Source organism: Coregonus clupeaformis, chromosome 29, assembly GCF_020615455.1.
Source record: "Coregonus clupeaformis isolate EN_2021a chromosome 29, ASM2061545v1, whole genome shotgun sequence".
Classification (NCBI taxonomy): domain Eukaryota; kingdom Metazoa; phylum Chordata; class Actinopteri; order Salmoniformes; family Salmonidae; genus Coregonus; species Coregonus clupeaformis.
Window position 1 is genome coordinate 20,953,913 of NC_059220.1, and position 26,007 is coordinate 20,979,919.

At 45.4% G+C, this 26,007-nt stretch overlaps 1 protein-coding gene across 1 annotated transcript in view; it reads left to right on the forward strand.

The window, feature by feature from the left end:
• LOC121544829 (transcription factor IIIB 90 kDa subunit) overlaps positions 1-13,961 on the forward strand; it is a 55,962-nt gene extending 42,001 nt beyond the window's left edge. Inside the window, exons 17-19 of the mRNA XM_041855017.1 lie at positions 9,473-9,524; positions 12,784-12,934; positions 13,108-13,961. Coding sequence (XP_041710951.1) covers positions 9,473-9,524; positions 12,784-12,934; positions 13,108-13,139 — 235 coding nt within the window. The 3' untranslated portion in view covers positions 13,140-13,961. The remainder of the gene's footprint in view (positions 1-9,472; positions 9,525-12,783; positions 12,935-13,107) is intronic.
• Positions 13,962-26,007: the final 12,046 nt, after the last annotated feature.

The window sequence follows — 26,007 nt, forward strand, 5'->3', positions numbered from 1 at the left end:
CTTATAATTTCATAGTTGCCATCCCCCAGCTCTAACCAGTTGCCAGCCTCTGGCTAAACACTCTCCGTCAATCGCCTTTTCAGCTCCGGCTTAGTCTCATTGGCAGTAAGCTGATTAGAAATGTGTTAAGCCCAGCAGAGACTAATAGTCTAACAGAGAGAGAGTTGGACAGCAGTGGTCGGGGGAAGTAAGAAAGAGAGGGGGAGTGAAAATGGGACAGGCAGAGTGATGGAGTCTCCCCAAGTGTCTCCTGTCTGACCTTTTAGAGAGGTGGAGGAGGCAGGCAGCATGTGGAGGGAGGCGTCACGCCAATAGAGGAGTGCTTCAGAAGTCCCATTGTCTTGGGAGAGGTGATTTATACACGTCACGTCTCCTCTATCCAAGGAGCCACTCCCCACTGCTGCTAACAATGTCCAGAGGGAAAGGGCTCCCTAGGAGGCTGTCGTCATTGGCTGCCGGCTCAATTTTGAACACCAGTTTGACCTCTGAACTTTAAGGCAATATCTGTCCCCTTGCAAGGACGAGGAGGATCTAGGATAGTGCTTGGATATTTTGGGTTAGTGAGGATTAAAAGTGATCAATGCTTAATCAGAATGAAGCTGCTTTATTTGGGATGTAGAATAATTACAGACTGCTACTATGGAAATATTGACACACTGGGGACCAACAAGAGTCGATAAGTAGTTTTTCTTTGGACATAAGCTTTTATGGAACATCTGTAGCCTTAGATTTGAGCGAGACAGATTTATTTTTCTGGTAAGTTTAGAAGCCACGACTACTATGTATAGTTTGTCCCTGTGACATCTGACAGTATGGAGGTGTGTGGTGGTGTGTTACAGCTCCCTAATGAAAGAGCAGTGTTACTGTGTGTCTCTCCCCAAAATGAGCTGAGCTGTGTTCATGCCTACTCCAGTCCAAGGTATGAGCTCATGGGGGACGAGGTGTGAGAGGGGACATGCCGTGGGAGGAAGGATGGAGCGGGACGGGACTGGTCTGGGCTGGCATCTCTGTCACTCCTGTCACACCTACACCACCCCTGCCCTCATTAGAGAGGAGACGTGTCAGACGTGTTTTCTTCTGCGAGGGAGAAGTTGACTTTTAGAACACGTCCACTGTTCTAGCTGAAGGGGTGTCGCAATAATGAGTAGTTGTCACGATACCAGAATTTTGACTTTGTTACCAGGTTGAGTATCATGATACTCGATACCCGATAACAAAACGATCCCACGGCAAAAAAAGAAGGCATATTAGCCAAAGTCACAGCATGGGACTTGATCCAGATATAAACTCAGCTACTGCTCTGTTCAATCGATGGGCATCTTTTGAGTTAAATATTATTACATTATTTTTTTTACGTCAAACATTTTCAGAGAGCCTGCATTAATGAATCAATTATACAATAATACAATCAATTTGACTTTGTTTTTACCAATCTAACTACATTTGAATGGTAGTCCCCTGTAGCTCAGTTGGTAGAGCATGGCCCTTGCAACGCCAGGGTTGTGGGTTCGTTTCCCACGGAGGACCAGTATGAAAAATGTATGCACTCACTTAACTGTATGTCGCTCTGGATAAGAGCGTCTGCTAAATGACTAAAATGTAAATGTAAATCTCTATTGATAAACTGGGTAAATCTAGATGTAGCCAAGGCCTATTCACAGTACAGGTGAATGCATATTCAATAGTGTGTGCATGCATTGAGTTATTGAGCTTGTTTGGCTGATTTCATGGGGCAAAAAAAAAAGGGTTTTAGAAATGTTTATTACAAATAAAATACTGAAATATCACATTTATATAAGTCTTCAGACACTTTACTCAGTACTTTGTTGAAGCACCTTTGGCAGCGTTTACAGCCTCAATTCTTCTTGGGTATGACACTACAAGCTTGGCACACCTGCATTTGGGGAGTTTCTCCCATTCTCTGCAGATCCTCTCAAGCTCTGTCAGGTTGGATAGGGAGCGTCGCTGCACAGCTATTTTCAGGTCTCTCCAGAGATGTTTAATCGGGTTCAAGTCTGGGCTCTGGCTGGGCCACTCAAGGACATTCAGTGACTTGTCCCGAAGCCACTCCTGCGTTGTCTTGGCTGTGTGCTTAGGGTCGTTGTCCTGTTGGAAGGTGAACCTCTTTCCCAGTCTGAGGTCCTGAGTGCTCTGGAGCAGGTTTTCATCAAGGATCTTTCTGTACTTTGTTCCGTTCATCTTTGCCTCGATCCTGATTAGTCTCCCAGTCCCTGCCGCTGAAAGACATCCCCACAGCATGATGCTGCCACCACCATGCTTCACCGTAGGGATGGTGCCTAGTTTCCTCCAGACGAGAAGCTTGGCATTCATGCCAAAGAGTTCAATCTAGGTTTCATCAGACCAGAGAATCTTGTTTTTCATGGTCTGAGAGTCCTTTAGGTGCGTTCTGGCAAACTCCAAGCGAGCTGTCATATGCCTTTTACTGAGGTGTGGCTTCCGTCTGGCCACTCTACCATAAAGGCCTGATTGGTGGAGTGCTGCAGAGATGGTTGTCTTTCTGGAAGGTTCTCCCATCTCCACAGGAACTCTGGAGCTCTGTCAGAGTGACCATCGAGTTCTTGGTCACCTCCCTGACCAAGGCCCTTCTCCCCCTATTGCTCAGTTTGGCCGGGCGGCCAGCTCTAGGAAGAGTCTTGGTGGTTCCAAACTTCTTGCATTTAAGAATGATGGAGGCCACTGTGTTCTTGGGGACCTTCAATGCTGCAGAAATGTTTTGGTACCCTTCCCCAGATCTGTGCCTCGACACAATCCTGTTTCTGAGCTCTACGAACAATTCCTTCGATCTCATGGCATGGTTTTTGCTCTGACATGCACTGTCAACTGTGGGACCTTTTTATAGACAGGTGTGTGCCTTTCCAAATCATGTCCAATCAATTGAATTTACCACAGGGGGACTCCAAGTTGTAGAAACATCTCAAGGATGATCAATGGAAACCAGATGCACCTGAGCTCAATTTCGAGTCTCATAGCAAAGGGTCTGAATACTTATGTAAATACATTTGCAAAAATGTATAACCTGTTTTTGCTTTGTCATTATAGGGTGTTGTGTATAGATAGATGAGGAAAAATAAATAATTTAATCAATTTTAGAATAAGGCTGTAACGTAACAATGTGGAAAAAGTCAAGGGGTCTGAATACTTTCCGAATGCACTCCATTTTATTGTACTGATCAACACTTGCATTGAAGTAGCTTATTTTATAAAGGTGTGCGCTGTCTCTTTAACCAGTAATGATGTCATTCACGAGGTTAGACTGGGGCAGCCCGTCGTCAGTTTGCTGCAATAATGTCCATCTTCAGACTGCGTTTTACTCCATGCCGCGCCCATTACGCGTCACTTATTACATGCTGTGCCCACTGCCATTGAGGCTGCTAGCGCTGTCTCTGGCCCACACTCCAGCACAGTAGGTGGAGGTAATGCACCAATAACGTTGGAAGACAACCACCAAAAACCCCCTCAATGAAGGAGGCTACTAGCTAGCTAGGGGACACCGTCCGGTATACAGTATCCTTCGCCCCTGCCTGTCGAGCACTGCTTTCCCGCAGTTCTGTTAACGTTACGGCAAGGGCTAGCTAGCTAGTGTAGCCAACCCAACTCTCGCATGGCACTACCTCAATGGCAGTGGGCGCAGCATATAGTGGGCGAGGCATGTAGTAATCATGGTCTGCAGATAGACCCTACACACACACACACACACATTGCACACACTTGTGCACACAAACACGTACACAGGCGCACACACACATACCCACAGGTCACACATTGAGAACCATTGGATTAGGCAAAATCACATTTTTATGACCTCATATTAGGCTACCCACTGTTTCATGTTATCTTTTTCTTAGCCTATCAGTCACTATAGTATAACCCTACCTGAAGACACTCTGAAATCTCCTGCTCTACCGCTGGACTCATCAATGTGCATCAATGCTCAGCTGCTCCTTCACTCTCTGCCTCAACGGCTTCCTGTCTACTCCATAATGTTTTGCCAGAAATGAGAGATTTTGCATTGTTCCCTCCCTGTAAAGACGGCATGCTTCTATCATGCGTGGGCATGAACTGTAGTTTTTTTTTGTTGTGTTTTAGTCATCTCATCCCAAAGTAGGCCTAAAGATAAAACAATTATTGTTAATGTTCGGATAGAATATAGGCCTATCCAGAATGAATTGACCTATGCAATATGACTGATATTTAAATATGGGTATTATCTGAATTATGGAGCTGATTTATCAGGTGAGGTCAAAATTAGGGAGGAAAATGGTTCAAAGGTCAAAAGGTAGAAAATCCTAATTGAAACACAGTCAAGTGGGCTTAATGGGAGCAGGTGGGCTTAAAGGGAACATCAGTGAATTTATGGTTAAAAGACAGAATATTTTATTCTACACACATGACATTAAGAAAAACAACTATATGAAATAAATCTATATATGGTGCACTAACATAACATGAAAAGTATAAATGTATCATGCAGGGAAGTGATTAGCTATAATCATTTACATCCACCCCAGACAGTGTGATATTTTTGCTAGCATCCCCTTTAAGCCCACCAGGTAAAAATGTTGATACAAAAATTAATAATATAAACATACACATGTATTGTCTATTTAACAGTATAATAATATAAACTGCATACAAAAATGTAAACTATACCTGCTTATCATGCTGTTTACTATGCAGCTACTGTATTGATGCAGCATGTGGTCTGTTTGCTAGCATGCTAAAACTCATTTTTTGATTTCAAAAGAAACAATATAATTCAAGTAATATTCTAACATATGTCTTATTCAAAACACGAATCACTTAAATTTTGATAGCAAATGAGTACTTACCAAAAACAGGAGTAGAAATATGCAAAAAATGTTATCTTCTGAGGGTACCAAAATCACAGCAGGCACATGTCACACATGCTTTGATAACGCAATATTGACATATCTGATTGGCTTACAATAATAAGTGTAATTTATGTAACAAGCAGTTTCATTGGAAGAAATATCACACAGCAAAATGATGTCGTTTTATTTTATTTGGCTCAGAAGTTGCAAGTGGGCTTATATGGATGTTTACCCTACATGGACTGTTCGTCAGAAATACCAAAGTGTCTCTGCCTGCCTTTTGTTGTGTGAGAGTCTGCTCATCTTTTTTGACCGCATTGTCTGTCTGCTTGTGTGATCCTCCATGTCAGGGTGGTATTAGTATGATATTAATGCGGAGGTAGTTTGTGTGATCCTCCCAGTCTTTGTGTGATCAGACTGAGCCTGTGATACTCCCATGCAGGGTGGTAGTAGTGAACCTGTAGTATAATGGTAGGACAGTAGTAGTAGTCTGATCCTCCCTGTCTGTGTGATCACCCTGTGATCCTCCCCCTGGTGGGCATGGTGTCAGACAGATGCTGTCAGTCTCCCGGCTAACGCCACCATCCTGAGCCCTGATAGACGGCATGTCGCCGGCCACACCACACCACACCACCCCAGCCCTCTGATGTGTGTCAGTCTAGCCCAGACCCAGAGGCATATGGGAACGCAGGGCCAATCTCAGGCCACATATGACTGACGTCTCCAAAATCCTCTTTAGAGGTCAGAGTTCCCAAGGGCCAGGCAGCATGATCTCCCTAGCCTTTCATAAAGCCCTGAAACACATCCTCATTGTCAAATGCCATGTCTGTTTTGTAACAAACAAGGCTAGTCCTCTAGCCTAAACAATCATAAACATTGGACCCTCATACACTGTAGGAGTTTGTTCTTACTCAAGCAGGTACTTTTGTGTGTGGGAGAGGTTTCTCTTTGAGTGTGTTGTAGTGAGATGCTATAGTAGAGTATGAATGGTGTCAGTGCCATGTGGAGCTCCTTTTGGCCCTATCAGTGTCTCACGCTGCCAAGCTCTGCCCTGTCTGTCCCAGAATGCACTGCAGGGTGAATGGAGCCCTGCCAAAGGAGAATCTGGATGAATAAGTGTGTGTGTACTGGAAACGAGCGAGTGGCCACCACAGTTTTGGTGGGTGGTTTATCTTTATGCATAGTTTGATTGTGAGGAGGGAGGAACTTTGCCTCAGACTTCAGGCCCAGCCTGGAAAATGTAGTTTGAAGCCCTGATTTATTATCATAATCATATATTTATACCATAACTTCCTCATACAACTAATTTAATTAAAATTTCATTTGCATTTTCCATCTCACAACAGTGAATAGATTACTGTATGTGTATAACTGTATGTGCTGGTGCCTCTAAGATCCTGTGTTTGTGATTGGAAACTAAAGTGAAAGGGACCCATTAGGGAACCCTGCTCCCCCAGTCCTGTCTAGTACAAGGTCTGTGGGCCAGCCCCACTAAGCCCAGAATAGGCTGGAGCTGCTGGATGCTTTTCTAATAAGCTCTGACAAAGAGAGTGAAGATGCCATGCTTGCTGAACAGTGAACACACACACCCTCTCCTCCTCCCTCCTCCTTGAAAAGCAGATTAATTAAAAGTGCTCTCTTTCCACTCTTATCAGTGTGAGTAAGGCACTTACAGTAAGCCCCCAGGGGAGCGCCTCTCACCAGGGCTGGCGGGCGGGCGGGCGGGGCAGAGAGCCTCCAGGAGAGATTCTAATTTCATCCACTGGAGATCTTCTTCCCCAGGAATTACTGCTGCTGTTGGTACCCTTCTGTCTGTCTGTTAGTCTCTTGCTCTCTCTCAATTCAATTCATAGGGCTTTATTGGCATGGGAAACATATGTTTACATTGCCAAAGCAAGTGAAATAGATAATAAACAAAAGTGAAATAAACAATAGAAAATGAACAGTAAACATTACAAAATTTCCAAAGGAATAGAGACATTTCAAATGTCATGTTATGGCTATGTACAGTGTTGTAAATATGTAAAAAAGGGAAAATAAATAAACATACAGTGGGGAAAAAAAGTATTTAGTCAGCCACCAATTGTGCAAGTTCTCCCACTTAAAAAGATGAGAGAGGCCTGTCATTTTCATCATAGGTACACGTCAACTATGACAGACAAAATTAGGAAAAAAAATCCAGAAAATCACATTGTAGGATTTTTAATGAATTTATTTGCAAATTATGGTGGAAAATAAGTATTTGGTCAATAACAAAAGTTTCTCAATACTTTGTTATATACCCTTTGTTGGCAATGACACAGGTCAAACGTTTTCTGTAAGTCTTCACAAGGTTTTCACACACTGTTGCTGGTATTTTGGCCCATTCCTCCATGCAGATCTCCTCTAGAGCAGTGATGTTTTGGGGCTGTCGCTGGGCAACACAGACTTTCAACTCCCTCCAAAGATTTTCTATAAGGTTGAGATCTGGAGACTGGCTAGGCCACTCCAGGACCTTGAAATGCTTCTTACGAAGCCACTCCTTCGTTGCCCGGGCGGTGTGTTTGGGATCATTGTCATGCTGAAAGACCCAGCCACGTTTCATCTTCAATGCCCTTGCTGATGGAAGGAGGTTTTCACTCAAAATCTCACGATACATGGCCCCATTCATTCTTTCCTTTACACGGATCAGTCGTCCTGGTCCCTTTGCAGAAAAACAGCCCCAAAGCATGATGTTTCCACCCCCATGCTTCACAGTAGGTATGGTGTTCTTTGGATGCAACTCAGCATTCTTTGTCCTCCAAACACGACGAGTTGAGTTTTTACCAAAGAGTTCTATTTTGGTTTCATCTGACCATATGACATTCTCCCAATCCTCTTCTGGATCATCCAAATGCACTCTAGCAAACTTCAGACGGGCCTGGACATGTACTGGCTTAAGCAGGGGGACACGTCTCGCACTGCAGGATTTGAGTCCCTGGCGGCGTAGTGTGTTACTGATGGTAGGCTTTGTTACTTTGGTCCCAGCTCTCTGCAGGTCATTCACTAGGTCCCCCCGTGTGGTTCTGGGATTTTTGCTCACCGTTCTTGTGATCATTTTGACCCCACAGGGTGAGATCTTGCGTGGAGCCCCAGATCGAGGGAGATTATCAGTGGTCTTGTATGTCTTCCATTTCCTAATAATTGCTCCCACAGTTGATTTCTTCAAACCAAGCTGCTTACCTATTGCAGATTCAGTCTTCCCAGCCTGGTGCAGTTCTACAATTTTGTTTCTGGTGTCCTTTGACAGCTCTTTGGTCTTGGCCATAGTGGAGTTTGGAGTGTGACTGTTTGAGGTTGTGGACAGGTGTCTTTTATACTGATAACAAGTTCAAACAGGTGCCATTAATACAGGTAACGAGTGGAGGACAGAGGAGCCTCTTAAAGAAGAAGTTACAGGTCTGTGAGAGCCAGAAATCTTGCTTGTTTGTAGGTGACCAAATACTTATTTTCCACCATAATTTGCAAATAAATTCATAAAAAATCCTACAATGTGATTTTCTGGATTTCTTTTTCTCAATTTGTCTGTGATAGTTGACGTGTATCTATGATGAAAATTACAGGCCTCTCTCATCTTTTTAAGTGGGAGAACTTGCACAATTGGTGGCTGACTAAATACTTTTTTTCCCCACTGTAAATATGGGTTGTATTTACAATGGTGTTTGTCCTTCACTGGTTGCCCTTTTCTTGTGGCAACAGGTCACAAATCTTGCTGCTGTGATCGCACACTGTCGTATTTCACCCAATAGATATGGATTGTTTTCTAATTCTTTGTGGGTCTGTGTAATCTGAGGGAAATATATCTCTAATATGGTCATACATTTGGCAGGAGGTTAGGAAGTGCAGCTCAGTTTCCACCTCATTTTGTGGGTAGTGTGCACATAGCCTGTCTTTTCTTGAGAGCCAGGTCTGCCTACGGCGGCCTCTCTCAATAGCAAGGCTATGGTCACGGAGTCTGTACATAGTCAAAGCTTTCCTTAATTTTGGGTCAGTCAGTGGTCAGGTATTCTGCCACTGTGTACTCTCTGTTTAGGGCCAAATAGCATTCTAGTTTGCCAGTTTTTTGTAATTTTTTTCCAATGTGTCAAGTAATTCTGCATGCATTATTTGGTGTTTTATGGATATTTTTGCAGGATTCTGCATGCAGAGTCTCAATTTGGTGTTTGTCCCATTTTGTGAATTCTTGGTTGGTGAGCAGACCCCAGACCTCACAATCATAAAGGGCAATGGGTTCTATAACTGATTTCAAGTATTTTTTAGCCAGATCCTAATTGGTATGTTGAATTTTATGTTCCTTTTGATGGCATAGAAGGCCCTTCTTGCCTTGTCTCTCAAATCGTTCACGGCTTTGTGGAAGTTACCTGTGGCTCTGATGTTTAGGGCAAGTTTTTTTTGTTAATTCTTTCCAATGTGTCGAGTAATAATATTTTTTCTGTCTGTGTTTTGTGTCTGTCTGTCTGTTAGAATATCTTTCTCTCTCTCTTTGTGTGCATGATGATATGTAGCTCCAGCCTTTGTGTCCTTGTTCTCAACGGCCATCTCTGCCATTCATTGCAGTTATGCCACGTGGTCTATTCTTCAAAGTTTTTTTTGTCTCTCAGGTTATGGCCCTTCATATCAGCACAGCCCCCTAAGAAGCTGGCTCTAGACCAGGTAAGATGTTACACCTGCTTCTGTCTCTTACTTACACACACACACACACGCACACTTTTACGATCGCTTAGGGTATCCAGATTTCCATACCTTCATACCGTGCCTGTGCCATCCAGGGATATACGGTATTACCGGTAGTGCACACAAGGGGCGCTTCTTTAAAAATGTTTTATTGTAAAAATAAACCTAACCCAAAAAACGTAACTTACCAGAATGCTAACAAAATGCTAACAAGTAATAAGAAATTCTCATAGCGGATGCTAGGTAAATGGTAACAAGTGCATGCAAACATTTACTACTAGGACAGACAACCCAGCTCATAAAGCCGGCCATTCCCTCCCCTACCCTGGACGACGCTGGGCCAATTGTGCGCCGCCCCATGGGTCTCCCGGTCGCGGCCGGCTACGACAGAGCCTGGATTCGAACCAGGATCTCTAGTGGCACAGCTAGCACTGCGATGCAGTGCCTTAGACCACTGCGCCAGTTTGCAGCACGCACAAAACAAATATTAGGCAGCAGGGATCTTAATCCAGGAGGGGATTGCCTCTGCTGCTGTTACCAAGAAGCTTGATCTTGCAAGCTTAGCTAACATTAGCAAGTTAGCAACATTAGCAAGTTAGCAAAACCCAGCTGGAGAGAATTTATTTGGCACATCTTAGCTAGATAGATAGTTAACTTAATAGGTATATAGCTGGCAAACATTAGTGAATTTCATACAAGTGTAACTTGATCACCTCACTTAGGTTGCGCTGCAGGAGTGACACCTTATGAAGCTCCCATTTTTGCTTGTTGTGCTTCTTTGTAAACAAACACGTGACTGGCTCAAACCGCTGTTTTGGGAAACTAGTACTGGTAAGCTTCATAATGAAAAATTATCTAACGGGTGAAATGATGAACACGATCTGCTTTATCTATTACCTAGTGCACAAGTTGACTGCAGGTATTTATTAAAAAAGTTATTATATTCAAAGGCCCAAAAAATGTCACTTACCAGAATGCTAACAAGTACTAAGGAATCCTCATAGAGAATGCTAACTAAGTGCTTACAAGCGCATTGCAAACATTTCGTACAGTTTCTGACCTAAACTATACAAGTAACTCAAAAACGCTACTAGGTTTGTTGCATGCACAAAACGATTATTAGCCAGCAAGACTCTTGATCCAGGAGGGGATTCTCTGCTGTTACCAAGCGGATGCTTGATTTTGGAAGAAGCTAACCACTTAGCTAGATGGCTACCAAGCTACTAAATTAGCAAACCACATACACAACTGCAGAGCATTTAGCACATTTTAGACAGTTAACTTAATAGTTATAAGATATCTAGATGGCAAACATTTTAGTTGTGAATTCCATACTGTAATTAGATCACCTGGCGCATGTTGCACTACAGTGAGTGACTCACAAGGCTCCGATCTCTCATTGTGTGCTTGTAAACAAACACCATGTGACTGGGGACTACCGCAAGCTACATAATAATGTGACAGGTGAAATGAAGAACGCAATGTTCTTTATCTCCTAACGTATTGCACAAGTTGACTGCAGGTATTTACTTAAAGTAGCTACAAATATTCAAATATATATTTTTAAAAACTTCAAATAAATAGTTTTGACTGTATTGAAAAACCATCCCGTGGCTTTTTCCAAATACCCTGGTATAGGTTGTATATACGGTATACCGCCCAAGCCTACTATCGCTAACAGACTATATCTTGAGAAAATAAGAATTAAGAAATCATGATTCTTTGTCACTACGTATGGTTTTCACCCATTTTGAATGTTATATCCTCATATGATGCAAAACCCATCATACAGGCTGTATTTCTGCCTGCTTGCACGGTGATTGCTCAGAAACACATGAAAACATGAAATGACCCCGGGTATCAATAGAACATCGCTCACAGATGCACAAATACGATATAATATTCAAATTGGGTGAGTATTTTCTTTAACCAACCCTTTAGTCTCCCAAGGACCAGGTGGGAGAGAGTGATTCTCCAGCAGCAGGCTCACTAATGGGAGAGGACTGCGGCCATGTCCCGCTGAGTTGTTCACATGCACTCAAGCGGTGTGGGCTGGAACGTACAGGAGGGAGCCTCTCTTTCTCCTGCACTCTTTCTCTCACCCACTCTTCATCCCTCTGCTGCTGTCACGCTCCACTCCCGCTTGCTCGCTCTCTCTCTCACTCATGTGGTGTTGGCAGCCATGAATGGAATCTCCCAGTGCAGGCTACAGCAACCAGGAAGAAAACATTGCCACGAGGGGCCGGGTCAACAAGGCTTGTTACTAAGCAACTCCTCACCACCCTCTGGGAACTGGCAACAAATGGCTTCTCTGATTGGTTGGGGCCGGGTTTGCTTGGAATTCATGTTATGTAATGTTGTCGTTCATTCCTGCAAGGAGCACAGGAGAGAGAAAGGAGATGTGTGCTTTGCTGTTGCCTGGCATCTTTTCTGGTTCTCTTTGTATTTCCAAAACAGATGTCCTAGGAGTAAATGGTACTTTGAGTTACCCAGCGCAGTGCAGTGCTTCCGCCTGACAGTTTTGGCAATAAATGTCTGTTTAAATGTCAAGCTCAGAGAAACTGGCAGGCTCCTGTGATAAACCTCTCTGCAATAGAATAGAGACTAGCCTAATTTCACTGTTCCAGGCTTTAAAGCTGAGTGACTAGTCGAGTTCATCCAGCCCTTCCCCCAGTGTAAGCTATGGCAGAGAACCACTGACTCATCACACTGTTATGACTGACCTGATTCCACCAATTAAAACTGTGTGATTGTTGAATGAGTATGTCTTCAACACTCCCTGCCTCCCATATCTCCTTCACAGGACTCACAGACCCTTCCTCACCATACAGTGACCAGGCAGTCACCCACCCTCTAATTAGTCTGGAGAATAATTGTATTATATTTTTTCTCCCTCCTTTTCATGGTAATTAATGAGACTTCCGGCTCCTATTATGTGGAGACATTTTCCGCACTGGGAGGCTGGGCCCAGCAGGGCGTCCATGGAGGGAGGGTATAGAGAGCCTAGCAGGGGCTCAGACATGCTGCTGCAGTGGGAGCTGAAATGTCTCTCCATCACACTGTGGATCCCCCACCTGCCTCATCCCCATACCCACATGCAGTAGGACCTGGATGGGAGATCAGGCTAGCTATAACCTCTGTATTGAGCATGTATTCAGGCTCAGGTTGCAGATAGTGTGCAGAATCAGATTACCAGTTGGGGACTGACTTGGTGGATTTTTCCTTATTGGTTCCTCAGAAAGCCAACCCCCTGCCGGTGGCCTCTGAGGTGGTGCCCCACTCTGTGCTGGTTGAGAGTGGGCCTGTGGTCTATGATGATGTGGCAGATGAGGAAGAGGAGGATGAGGAGGAGCCCTGCGTCAGCGCCATGGAGCTGCTGGGAGGCAACGGTCAGTAAGATACTTCAAATTAGCCTGGTAGCCAGATCTCTTGATCGGCTTTAGCCAACTCCTCTTGCATTGGTTGTCTTGCCATGTTGTCTGGCTACCAGGCTGTCTACATATGTTTGAAGACATGTATTTTGAGAGCAGTTGAGTAATCATTCTGTCTTCTTTTACTCCAGAGTATGGATGTGATGACGATGATGGATTCTAGCACTACTGGGTTTGGCCTGTTTGTCTGGACTGTTGTGCTACTCCAACCCCCTGTCCCATTTGGAGAGATTGACTCATTGATAGAGACGGTGGGGTCAACACACAGCTTTCATGCTCTCAGGATGGAGATTATGACAGGATCCATTTCTTCTCAGGATATCTCCTTTAACTAGGAAAGAGGTTATGGGTAGTATTGAGCTGGATCAAACAGAGACTAACCGTAATGTCTCATATCCTACTTTTCACGTCACTCAAGTATATGTGGTCTTTGCCTTAGCCTGTTAACCCCCCTCTCTATCATAGATAAGTCTGTGTCTGTAATCACATGAAAGTGAAGTACACTACCTAATGTGTTAGGAACAGTCATGACAGGTATTAGTCCAATCAGTATTTCAAAAATCATGACTACACATGAACAAAGAATGAAAGCTGCTGTTTGCGAGCTTGCGTCTGAAGCCAAAGTATTGCTATAATCATGCCTTGAATATGTAAAATCATATGGAGTGTGTTTCAGTTGAAATGCTCATGTTAATCGAGGTGATGATGTTACATTCAGCCAATTACATTAAGTCTTGAGACCTGTGTTATTGGATTATGTAAATTTGAACTGGTAGCATTTTGATTGAGTTTTGGGTTTATTTTTCAACAACTGTTATTTATTTCATTATGTGGTATGATTTCTCATTTGTTTTATGGAGGAAAATTCTGCAAACTATTTTGGACAGGATAATCACTAAAGTGTTAAAACTGGAATCCATAGCGGTGAAACTGCCATGTCCATTTGAGATATTACAACAACAAAGACGTTACTTCAAACAACGAACATTGTTTTGTTTTTTTCTACTTGGAGATCATTGCACATCATTGCACGTGCGATAGAACAGCATAGTATGTACTATGATTGATTTTTATTTATTTTTTACCACGATGCTGGATGCGCGTTATGCCTACTGCACGTTTCGCCTTTAATTAATTGTACATAAAGCTGCCAAATATATGAATTATTGTTGATGATGAGCTATGCAATGTTATCCATTCCAAATGAATGACATAATTGGGTTCTGGATTTATTTTGTAAATTAGCTTTTATGATTTTATTTGGGAAATTTTGACTGGGCGGATTACTGGTGGTTTGTTCAGTGTTGACACCACTTTTTTTGAGGTGGTGATGTTAGGATGTGGCTAATATTCACATCCCTCTCCCTCCACTTTGCTGCTACTGTATATAGATGGGTTGGTTGATTAGCAACAAAACCGACGTGTGCGCAACTATGGGGAAAAACAAGGTTGGCTTAGATTGTTGACATAAACTATATTTGGTCTCCAATGTTTATTGAAAACATAAATACATTTGCACAATGAGCACTTGTCTCTCAAATACATCATTACAGTTGTTGGTTAGCTAGCTAGCAAATGTTTTGCCATATTAGCATAGATGTGACATCAGTGAAAACACCTAAAAACAAGACATGGTATGAAGAACGAAATATAACTAGCTGAACAAGCCACCGTCGATTCCCCACATGGCAGCAGTCATTGTTGCTAGCTATATGGCCATTCAGAATCACAACACACGGACTTCTGCCAAGTGTGCATCGTTTTCGTGTCTTCAGCTAACCCGTCTGTTGGTGTTGAAGGTTACTTGTTTTGCATTGGCTGTCTCAGTAAAGCTCCTACCAACAGGAAACTTTTGTTCTTGTTCTCTTTTCTAATTGATTGGTTACTATCATCTTTCCGTCTTGGGTTGATTATAAGTGTTAACAGCTTTTGACATGAATACATAAAACAACAGGGTTTAGTCACCAGGCTTTTATTAGGGGAGAACAGTCACATCAGCAGAGGTAAGTGTTACAGTAACTTAGCTGCTGGCTAAAAGCCATCCTCAACCTAGCATCTCCAATTGGATAAAGCAAGGTTTAGAGAAGGTAAGGTGTCTTTTATTACATTTTTTCTATGAGCTTTTATGGTGGAGGTGTTGGTTTTCAATGCTATCAGATATCACCCTTGGCAGAGGTTTGTGTGTGTGGAGTTAACTCTATGGAGAGGTCTGGGTCTCCTCGCCCCCGCACATCAAACCCTGACACTGAGAGGGTCAGTCTGTCTGGGCTGCCATGTTAGAACATTACCACACCTCACCTCAGAGCCACGTCATCCTCCTCTTCTCTCTTCATTGCCAGCTGAACCCAGCCTCCCACTCGGATGGGGGCTTTACAACACCATTGTGTGAAGATATATCACATTTTACTCCTCCAGAGCCATCAAAGCCTGTAGCATAGGCTATTTTTCAGCTTTTTGCAGATGAATTTTAAGACCTCATCTGATATACCATTTTATGATATGTAAAATGACCGCCCTGTCAAATAATCTTTGTAAAACAGGTTTAGGATTAATATCACCCACTCCCCTTCTTACAGTGGCCCAAAGAGGCAAACCAGCTTTCAAAAGAATAGGCTACAAAGTTAGGTAAAAGGCTTCGAAATATGTCAGGCTCTGAAGTTTGGTCTGAAATAGGCCAAGGTCAAGTCATTGTTTTTTAAATTCATATGGTTGTTTTTCCCCCCATTTGATAAAGTTTTCACGCAAACACTTTGCTAGAAACTATAATTGCTCAACAAACTGGACTCAATGTATCGTGATAATAAAAAATACAAAAAAGTCCTGGATATCGCCCTGAAATGGTGTACATTTTAACGTAAACTTTGATCGCCTTAAATGGTTAAAGCATTTATTACAAATACATGTTACGGAACTCTGTGCTTTTTATTGAAGCGCTACCCGCATAGCTTCAACGTGGGCTGTGGTGGGTTTTACTTCCCCACTAAATTCCAACACCGGGCCAATGTGTGGTCATGTTTGCAATTATGCCAGCTTCATAATGTATATGACATTAACACATTTGCCTAGCTAACGATGTAGCGAACCAGCTAGCGCTGCTAACACCGTACCTAACTAGCTTGCGTTGCTAATGACCTAGCTAACTAGATAGTGCTGCTAACGTCGTAGCTAACTTTTTAGCACTGCTAACGATTAAACTAAGTAGCTAGCGCTGCTAGTGTTCCTAACGACGTAGCATTTTAACAAACTTCGAAGGCAAAAATATTTCTCAGTTTTTTTATGAACTTTGCAGCCTGAAATATTTTGATGGCCATTGTAATATTTTGCAGGTCTTTGACATTTTTTTATCGTCTTTGAAATATTTTCATTGCTTTTGAAATATTTTTATGGCCTTTTAAATATTTTGCAGGTCTTTGAAATATTCTGCTGGTTTTTACCAAACTTCACAACCTGAAATATTTCGCAGCCTATTATTTTGAAAGCTGATTTGCCCCTTAGAGCCACCGTACCTTCTTCCCATGTCATCTAAATCTTAATCTTCTACACAAAACTTTGACATTGGCATTTTCCTGTAAGTTACTGTAGAGAAGTTCAACATTAATCATTCTTTCAGTCTGGTAACTCCATTCACCTTTACTGTCTGTTGAAGGAAAAATGTGTTGGTTGTGTAGTTTTGTAGTATTATGTGACCTTAATGCGCTTTCACAGTGCTAACAGGCAAGAAGGCCGTGTGGATTCATTCTTCAGCATGTTTTTATGCTAGTTGACTAAACTGCAATTTTTCTAATGCCGATGAGAATTTTGGAGAGGGCCTCTGGCAGTGCTGTGAGGTAGATTCAGAGATGAAGAGAGAAAGCCCTCTCCTCCTTTCCTCCCCCTCTTGTTTCCTGCTCTCCATACTCATAGCCCAGGCAGATGAACATACAGTACATGAAGGCAGCTGCAGCATGACCCCCTCTCCTACTTCCCAGTTGGTTCCCTCTCTTTGACAGCTGCAGTTTAGCCGCAGCGCTAACTTTATCCCATGGCAGCCAGCTCAAAGGCACCTTGCTGGGCTCGGCCCTCCCCATCCCTCCCCTGCCTGCCTGCTCAGACTCTGCTGCTGCTCTGCCAGAATAATTTCCCTAATAATCCCACTTGCCTTGAACTCCCTCCACTCCACTCTAGCTTTCTCTGCATCAGCACTTTGATTCTCCCTCCTGGCTCCCTCACCCCAATTATTTCCTAGGACCTTAGCTTAAAGGGATTCCTTTACCCTCTCTCTTTGTAATCTCATTGTACACCAACCTCCATACTGTAGGCTATGCTGTCCGCTGTGGAATATAGATGTGGGTGTATTATGTTGCTCTGAATACCTATTATAGGCATCATTTTAGAAGATAAAGATTGTCATGGACAGATGCTGTCAGGTTTTTGCTGACATCTTCATACAGGTACAGTGGGGGAAAAAAGTATTTAGTCAGCCACCAATTGTGCAAGTTATCCCACTTAAAAAGATGAGAGAGGCCTGTAATTTTCATCATAGGTACACGTCAACTATGACAGACAAAATGAGAAATAAAATCCAGAAAATCACATTGTAGGATTTTTTATGAATTTATTTGCAAATTATGGTGGAAAATAAGTATTTGGTCAATAACAAAAGTTTCTCAATACTTTGTTATATACCCTTTGTTGGCAATGACACAGGTCAAACGTTTTCTGTAAGTCTTCACAAGGTTTTCACACACTGTTGCTGGTATTTTGGCCCATTCCTCCATGCAGATCTCCTCTAGAGCAGTGATGTTTTGGGGCTGTTGCTGGGCAACACAGACTTTCAACTCCCTCCAAAGATTTTCTATGGGGTTGAGATCTGGAGACTGGCTAGGCCACTCCAGGACCTTGAAATGCTTCTTACGAAGCCACTCCTTCGTTGCCCGGGCGGTGTGTTTGGGATCATTGTCATGCTGAAAGACCCAGCCATGTTTCATCTTCAATGCCCTTGCTGATGGAAGGAGGTTTCACTCAAAATCTCACGATACATGGCCCCATTCATTCTTTCCTTTACACGGATCAGTCGTCCTGGTCCCTTTGCAGAAAAACTGCCCCAAAGCATGATGTTTCCACCCCCATGCTTCACAGTAGGTATGGTGTTCTTTGGATGCAACTCAGCATTCTTTGTCCTCCAAACACGACGAGTTGAGTTTTTACCAAAAAGTTATATTTTGGTTTCATCTGACCATATGACATTCTCCCAATCCTCTTCTGGATCATCCAAATGCACTCTAGCAAACTTCAGACGGGCTGGACATGTACTGGCTTAAGCAGGGGGACACGTCTGGCACTGCAGGATTTGAGTCCCTGGCGGCGTAGTGTGTTACTGATGGTAGGCTTTGTTACTTTGGTCCCAGCTCTCTGCAGGTCATTCACTAGGTCCCCCCGTGTGGTTCTGGGATTTTTGCTCACGGTTCTTGTGATCATTTTGACCCCACGGGGTGAGATCTTGCGTGGAGCCCCAGATCGAGGGAGATTATCAGTGGTCTTGTATGTCTTCCATTTCCTAATAATTGCTCCCACAGTTGATTTCTTCAAACCAAGCTGCTTACCAATTGCAGATTCAGTCTTCCCAGCCTGGTGCAGGTCTACAATTTTGTTTCTGGTGTCCTTTACAGCTCTTTGGTCTTGGCCATAGTGGAGTTTGGAGTGTGACTCTTTGAAGTTGTGGACAGGTGTCTTTTATACTGATAACAAGTTCAAACAGGTGCCATTAATACAGGTAACGAGTGGAGGACAGAGGAGCCTCTTAAAGAAGAAGTTACAGGTCTGTGAGAGCCAGAAATCTTGCTTGTTTGTAGGTGACCAAATACTTATTTTCCAGCATAATTGAAAGTCCGAGTTGAAAGTCCGTGTTGCCCAGCGATAGCCCCAAAACATCACTGCTCTAGAGGAGATCTGCATGGAGGAATGGGCCAAAATACCAGCAACAGTGTGTGAAAACCTTGTGAAGACTTACAGAAAACGTTTGACCTGTGTCATTGCCAACAAAGGGTATATAACAAAGTATTGAGAAACTTTTGTTATTGACCAAATACTTATTTTCCACCATAATTTGCAAATACATTCATAAAAAATTCTACAATGTGATTTTCTGGAATTTTTTCCTCATTTTGTCTGTCATAGTTGACGTGTACCTATGATGCAAATTACAGGCCTCTCATCTTTTTAAGTGGGAGAACTTGCACAATTGGTGGCTGACTAAATAAAAAAATTTCCCCACTGTATGACTGTGACATATTGGATGGGAGTGACCTTTGAAGGACAGGAACGTGTTAAGAGTAGCCTTACATTTACATTTTAGTCATTTAGCAGACGCTCTTATCCAGAGCGACTTACAGTTAGTAATGTGCATACTTTTTTTATTATTTATTATACTGGCCCCCCCATGGGAATCGAACCCACAACCCTGGCGTTACAAACGCCATGCTCTAGCAACTGAGCTACATCCCTGCCGGCCATTCCCTCCCCTACCCTGGACGACGCTGGGCCAATTGTGCGCCGCCCCATGGGTCTCCTGGTCGCGGCCGGCTACGACAGAGCCTGGATTCAAACCAGGATCTCTAGTGGCACAGCTAGCACTGCAATGCAGTGCCTTAGACCACTGCGCCACTCGGGAGAAAACATTATGTAATGAGTTTAACACCAAGTTATGTTTTATTTTTGCATAACACATACAGGTCTTGTTTCACTTCTATAATACCAGTGGAATAGTTAAGGGAGTAGAGAACTGCTGCTTGGCTTTGGGAAGTATAGCAGAGTCCAAGCAACAGCTACAGCAAGAGTGTCTAATTCACAACCATAAATCAACCTTTTGGCCTCATCTCTGTAAACAACATGTGGAGCAGGAGGAGGAGGGCTAAATTGTTTCTCTGAGGCAACAGATGAGTTTGCCTTCAGCTCTGGGCTCAGTTTTGATTTATGGTCCCATCTTTGTAATTGAATTCATTAAGGGATTACTGAACCCCATCTGTGGAGACTACTCCCATGGCAGCCCCTCGCTATCACACACACACACCAAACTCCTCCGTCAGATACCCCCCATCACAGAGAGAAATTAGATCTAACACCCTCCCTAGACCTCCAGCTGTGTGTGTACGTGCATATATGAGTGTGTGTACCTGTCTGTTCCAACATACAGCTCCCTCTGATCTGTGAGCCCACTAATGCCTCCACCTCCCCCTGAGTGCACCCACACAACAGGGTCTCAGTGTGGGGTCAGAGCCTGGTGCCCTGGGGCTTATTGACTCCCCTGTGTTCCTCTGTTCTGTTTTGTTGCAGCTAGCCTAGCAGCCTTACAATGATCTCAAGTCAGATCTGATTCGATAGCGCAGGTGGATGACACTGTTTAATTACAGTGTTGGAGCCATGCACAAACCCACCTGTGAGAGGGAGGGATGGGAGGAGGAGAGACACAAATATGCTGAGACAGATTGAAAGAGACAGAGGGGTAGACAGAGAGGGGGTGAGGGAACTGACTAGCGCATGTTGAACACCTGGCTCTTGATTAGAGGGTTGGAACAGAGGGAGGGAGGGAGAGAGAGAGAGAGGGATGATTCTGATTAAACAGACCATGTGGGCTCTGTCCTCTCTCGGTAGGGGCTTCATCAATCTCTCTCTCTCGTCCGCTCGTGGGTGCAGAGGGGTCTATATAACCCAGTTATTTCCAGAGGTAGTGTCGCATCTTGTCTACAGAGCATCCCCATTTATATACTGTGTGCAGTGTTATCTTCGACTGAGTCCCGGACACTGGTACATGGGCAGGTGTTGACTGTGGATCATTCAGCAGGGTTTGGCTCATGAGACTGCAGTGTGAGGGCTAGAGATAGACCAACCTCTGTACAGCTGCCAGACTCCATCCCCCTCTCCTCTCCTCTCCTCCCTCCATCCAGGCCAGACCAGGCTTCATCAGGGTGCCCTTGGGAACCAAGCCAGAAAACATCCAGCCTCACACAGCTGCATGTCCACACACTCTAATACAAGCACACACACACATTGTCTGGCGGATCTGGGCTGAGAGCCACCCAGACAGACAGGCCCTGAGACCTCGGACGAGGATAGGAGCTGAGAGCCCTGGTCCCTGCCAGACCACAGGTTCTCCTCATCACAGCTGCATCCAGACTCCATCAGACACGCGCCCGCCCATCCCCGACATCCTCAGCAGATAAATCATTTATCCCAGACCAGGCGGTGAACAACAACAATCTATCATTTGTATGACTGTTCACACATAACATTATATTACACAGAATATTCACTGACTATGTGTATGAATGTATCCATATTACCTTATTTTTCCTGTCTTTTGTGGGGCATTTAGTTTTTCCACTCTGAATGGCTACACGGATAACATCACGTAACTGCATGTATATTGCTATGATGATACCTGATGTTCCGTTACTTTGACATCCAGCGAGGATCTCAGTTCCCTGGATAATTTCTTGTCATCTGGGCCACCTGTTATGTGAAGTACTGGGATTTGTCCTCTGGCACGGTGCCTACAGGCGCAGAGTGAGAAAGTGGACATTAGCCAACCAGCTGTGGTCTTGTCTCAGCCAGCTCTGCTCTGCCTTGGCTGGTCAGTGTATCTCCTGCCCAGTATCCTGTGTCTGTGTCTGACCAGCCTCATCTCCATCCACCATCTAACCACCTCTCCCACCAGTCCCCAGTCCTCTCTTAGGACACTGTTACCCTGCTCGGGGGGGGGGTTGTTGTTGTTGTTTTGCTACCCTGCAGTGGAGATCAGGTGCCTATTCAGCCCTCTGATTCTCTGCTCCACAAGCCCCTGCCTTGTCACGGCATGTCCCTGAGTGGAGGGAGGAAGATGAGATGAGGAGGTTGTAGGAGGACGTTTGTGCCTGTGGTCTTTACTCTAATTGCCTATGAGGGTGTGTGTTTATTAAGTGTTATCCTACAGACAGGCAGGCACTGGGATGCGCTCATGCTGTAACAGCCAGTACAGAAGAACAGAGGAGTCAGAGGAGAGAGTAACGATTAGCCTTTTCAAAACCTCACCCCCCCCCAAATCACACCTCTAAGTGGCAATCAGGGAAGATGAGTCATCTGTGAAACAAAGAGAAAAGGACTCTCACTGGAGACACTAAGGGCCCAGAATGCACCAGAAGAACGCCCATGCTCCAGTTGACATGATAATGATATCCATCCAGGGAGCGTGGTGATTAGCCATGGAGAGCGATACAGCATTGCACTAGCGTTTTTATATCTCCCAACTACAGTCCTGTTGTAAGCACTTTATGTTAATTTAGTTGATTATGGCTCCTTTCAGTGAAAAAACACCACAGCAAGTCACTCTAAATGAATTCCCATTCCTTGCACAAATATTGCTTTCTCACACACTCATCTATACACTCACAACAAGACCAACCAACTACACCAGCCAAGACAACAATAGAAACCTCCTTCAGAGGAATGTAGCATGTAAGACAATCTTCTAAATCCTCCATGTTCTGCTTTGCAATTTAAAGAACGTGAGGAAATCAGAACACCATGAACACCTCTGGCTCCCACTGTGTTGTGTGCGTGTTTGTTCTATGTTTGGTGTTATCGACTGGTGAGCGGGTTTGTCCTCCCTGCGTGGAGGTTATGTAAAATTTTTTTTTTACGAGTAAAGTACGTTGTCTACTAGCTCTGTGTCCTGTGCCTGACTCCGTCCTACCGCTACACACTGACGCCTGACAGAAACACACACCTCAAATGGAGTCAGCAGGTACATTCATTCCTTCCGGATCAGTGGAGGAACGCGTCCAACAGCAGGCGACCATGATACAGACTCTCGGCACAGCCATGGAGCGCGTGTTGAACACCATGGAGCGATGGAAAAGAAGGGGGTTTTCCTACACCACCTCCAACTACACAGCAACCCACACCGCTGTCCACCCCTTCGTCACCTGGGTCCAGTGGGATTCGGCTCTCGCTCCCGAGGGCATATGACAGTACAGCTGCCGGGTGCCAGGGTTTTCTGCTCCAGGTAGAGCTCTACCTGGCTACCATCCACCCGGCTCCATCGGGATACGAGAGCGTGTCCGCCCTCATCTCCTGTCTGTCGGGGAGAGCGCTCGAGTGGGCCAATGCCGAGTGGGGCGGAATAGACGCGGCGTCGGTGCGCTATGAAGATTTCACCCGTCTGTTCCACCTCAGACAGGGGAAGAGGAGCACACAGGACTTCGCACTGGACTTCAGGACCCTGGCTGCCAGCGCGGGATGGAATGAGAGGGCCCTGATTGACCACTACAGATGCAGCCTACGGGAGGACGTTCGTCGGGAGCTGGCCTGCAGGGACACCACCCTTAACCTGGACCAGCTGATGGATATGTCGATCAGGCTGGATAACCTGTTGGCGACCCTCGGACGTTGGATCAGGGTCCGTCCATTCCGTCCCCCAGCACCTCCGACCCTACACCGATGGAGCTCGGAGGTGCTGCTCTCAGGGAGACCGGAACCAACTGTGGCCGCAGAGGACACACTACTGGTCGGTGCTGGGGAGGTTTCTCAGGGAGTCGAGGCAGCAGGCAGAGCACTGGTAGATCGTCCCAGGTGAGTAGGCTACCGACTCACCCAGAGCTCCCTGTTGCGCACATGTGTATTGACATCGAATTTCCGGAGTTTTCCCCGCATTCCCAGCATAAGGTGCTCGTAGATTCAGGCGCAGCTGGGCTCTCAAGGGATGGTCACGTCAGTGCTCAGGGAGGTGTGTAGGTGTTTCCATAGGTGCAACTACGGTGGAAAGTCCAAACCAGGTCTCCACTATGCACATTCCCCCCGACTATGCCGATTTGGCTCTCGCCTTCTGTAAAAAGAAGGCGGCTCAATTACCACCCCATCGACAGGGGGATTGTGCGATAAACCTCCAGGTAGGCGCTGCACTTCCCCGGAGTCACGTGTATCCTCTGTCACAGGAAGAGACGGTTGCTATGGAAACATATGTCTCAGAATCTCTGAGACAGGGATACATTCGGCCTTCCACTTCACCTGTCTCCTCAAGTTTCTTTTTTGTGAAGAAGAAGGATGGAGGTTTACGCCCGTGCATTGACTACCGTGGTCTCAATCAGATCACTGTTAAGTACAGTTATTCACTACCTCTCATTGCTAATATGACGGAGTCATTGCACGGGGCGCGCTTCTTCACTAAATTGGATCTCAGGAGCGTGTACAACCTGGTGCGTATCCGGGAGGGAGATGAGTGGAAGACGGCATTTAGCACCACATCTGGGCACTATGTGTACCTCGTCATGCCGTACGGGTTGATGAATGCTCCATCAGTCTTCCAATCCTTTGTTGATGAGATTTTCAGGGACCTGCACGGACAGGGTGTAGTGGTGTACATAGATGACATTCTCATATACTCTGCTACACGAGCCGAACATGTGTCCCTGGTGCGCAAGGTGCTTGGTCGACTGTTGGAACATGACCTGTACGTCAAGGCGGAGAAATGCATGTTCTTTCAAAAGTCCTTCCTAGGGCACCACCTGTCCGCGTCAGGGGTGGAGATGGAGATTGACCGCATTTCGTCCGTGCATTATTGGCCGACTCCAACCACGGTCAAGGAGGCGCAGCGATTCTTAGGGTTTGCCAACTACTACTGGAGGTGTATCAGGGGCTTTGGTCAGGTAGCGGCTCCCATTACCTCCTTGCTGAGGCGGACAGGGCTTTTGGTCACCTGAAGGACCTGTTTACCTCGGCTCCAGTGCTGGCTCATCCGGATCCCTCCTTGGCATTCACAGTAGAGGTGGACGCGTCCGAGGCTGGGATAGGAGCTGTACTGTCTCAGCGCTCGGGTACGCCACCAAAGCTCCACCCCTGTGCTTTCTTTTCGAAGAAGCTCAGCCCGGCGGAGCGCAACTATGATGTGGGGGACCGGGAGCTGCTAGCTGTGGTTAAGGCTCTGAAAGCATGGAGGCATTGGGGGGGCTAAACACCCTTTCCTCATTTTGACTGACCACCACAATCTGGAGTACATCCGGGCGGCGAGGAGACTGAACCCTCGCCAGGCAAGGTGGGCCATGTTTTTCACCCGTTTTGTGTTCACCCTTTTTTACAGACCAGGTTCCCAGAACGCTAAGGCAGACGCTCTGTCCCGACTGTATGACACAGAGGAGAGGTCTATGGAGCCCACTCCCATACTTCCGGCTTCGTGTCTGGTGGCACCAGTGGTGTGGGAGGTTTACGCGGACATCGAGCGGGCGTTACATACAGAGCCCACTCCCCCCAGTGTCCAGAGGGTCGTATGTACGTGCCGTTAGATGTCCGCGATCTATTGGGCTCACACGTCACCCTCCTCTGGTCATCCTGGCATCGGTCGGACAGTGCACTGTCTTAGTGGGAAGTACTGGTGGCCCACTTTAGCTAAGGACGTGAGGGTTTATGTTTCCTCCTGCTCGGTGTGAGCCTAGTGTAAGGCACCTAGACACCTGCCCAGAGGGAAATTACAACCCCTCCCCGTTCCACAACGGTCGTGGTCCAACCTATCGGTGGATTTCGTTACGGACCTTCCCCCGTCACAAGGGAACACCACAATCCTGGTCGTTGTGGATCGGTTTTCTAAGTCCTGCCGTCTCATTCCTCTGCCCGGTCTCCATACGGCCCTACAGACTGCTGAGGCCCTATTTACACACGTCTTCCGACACTACGGGGTACCTGAGGATATAGTGTCTGATCGGGGTTCACCTCAAGGGTCTGGAGGGCGTTCATGGAACGTCTGGGGGTCTCGGTCAGCCTGACCTCAGGGTTTCACCCCATGAGTAATGGGAAGGTGGAAAGAGTAAACCAGGATGTGGGTAGGTTTCTGCGGTCCTATTGCCAGGATCGGCCGGGGGAGTGGTCGGTTTTCATCCCCTGGGAAGAGATGGCCCAAAACTCCCTCCGCCACTCCTCCACTAACCTGTCTCCGATTCAGTGTGTATTAGGTTATCAGCCGGTCCTGGCACCGTGGCATCAGAGCCAGATCGAGGCACCTGCGGTGGATGAATGGTTTCGGCGCTCGG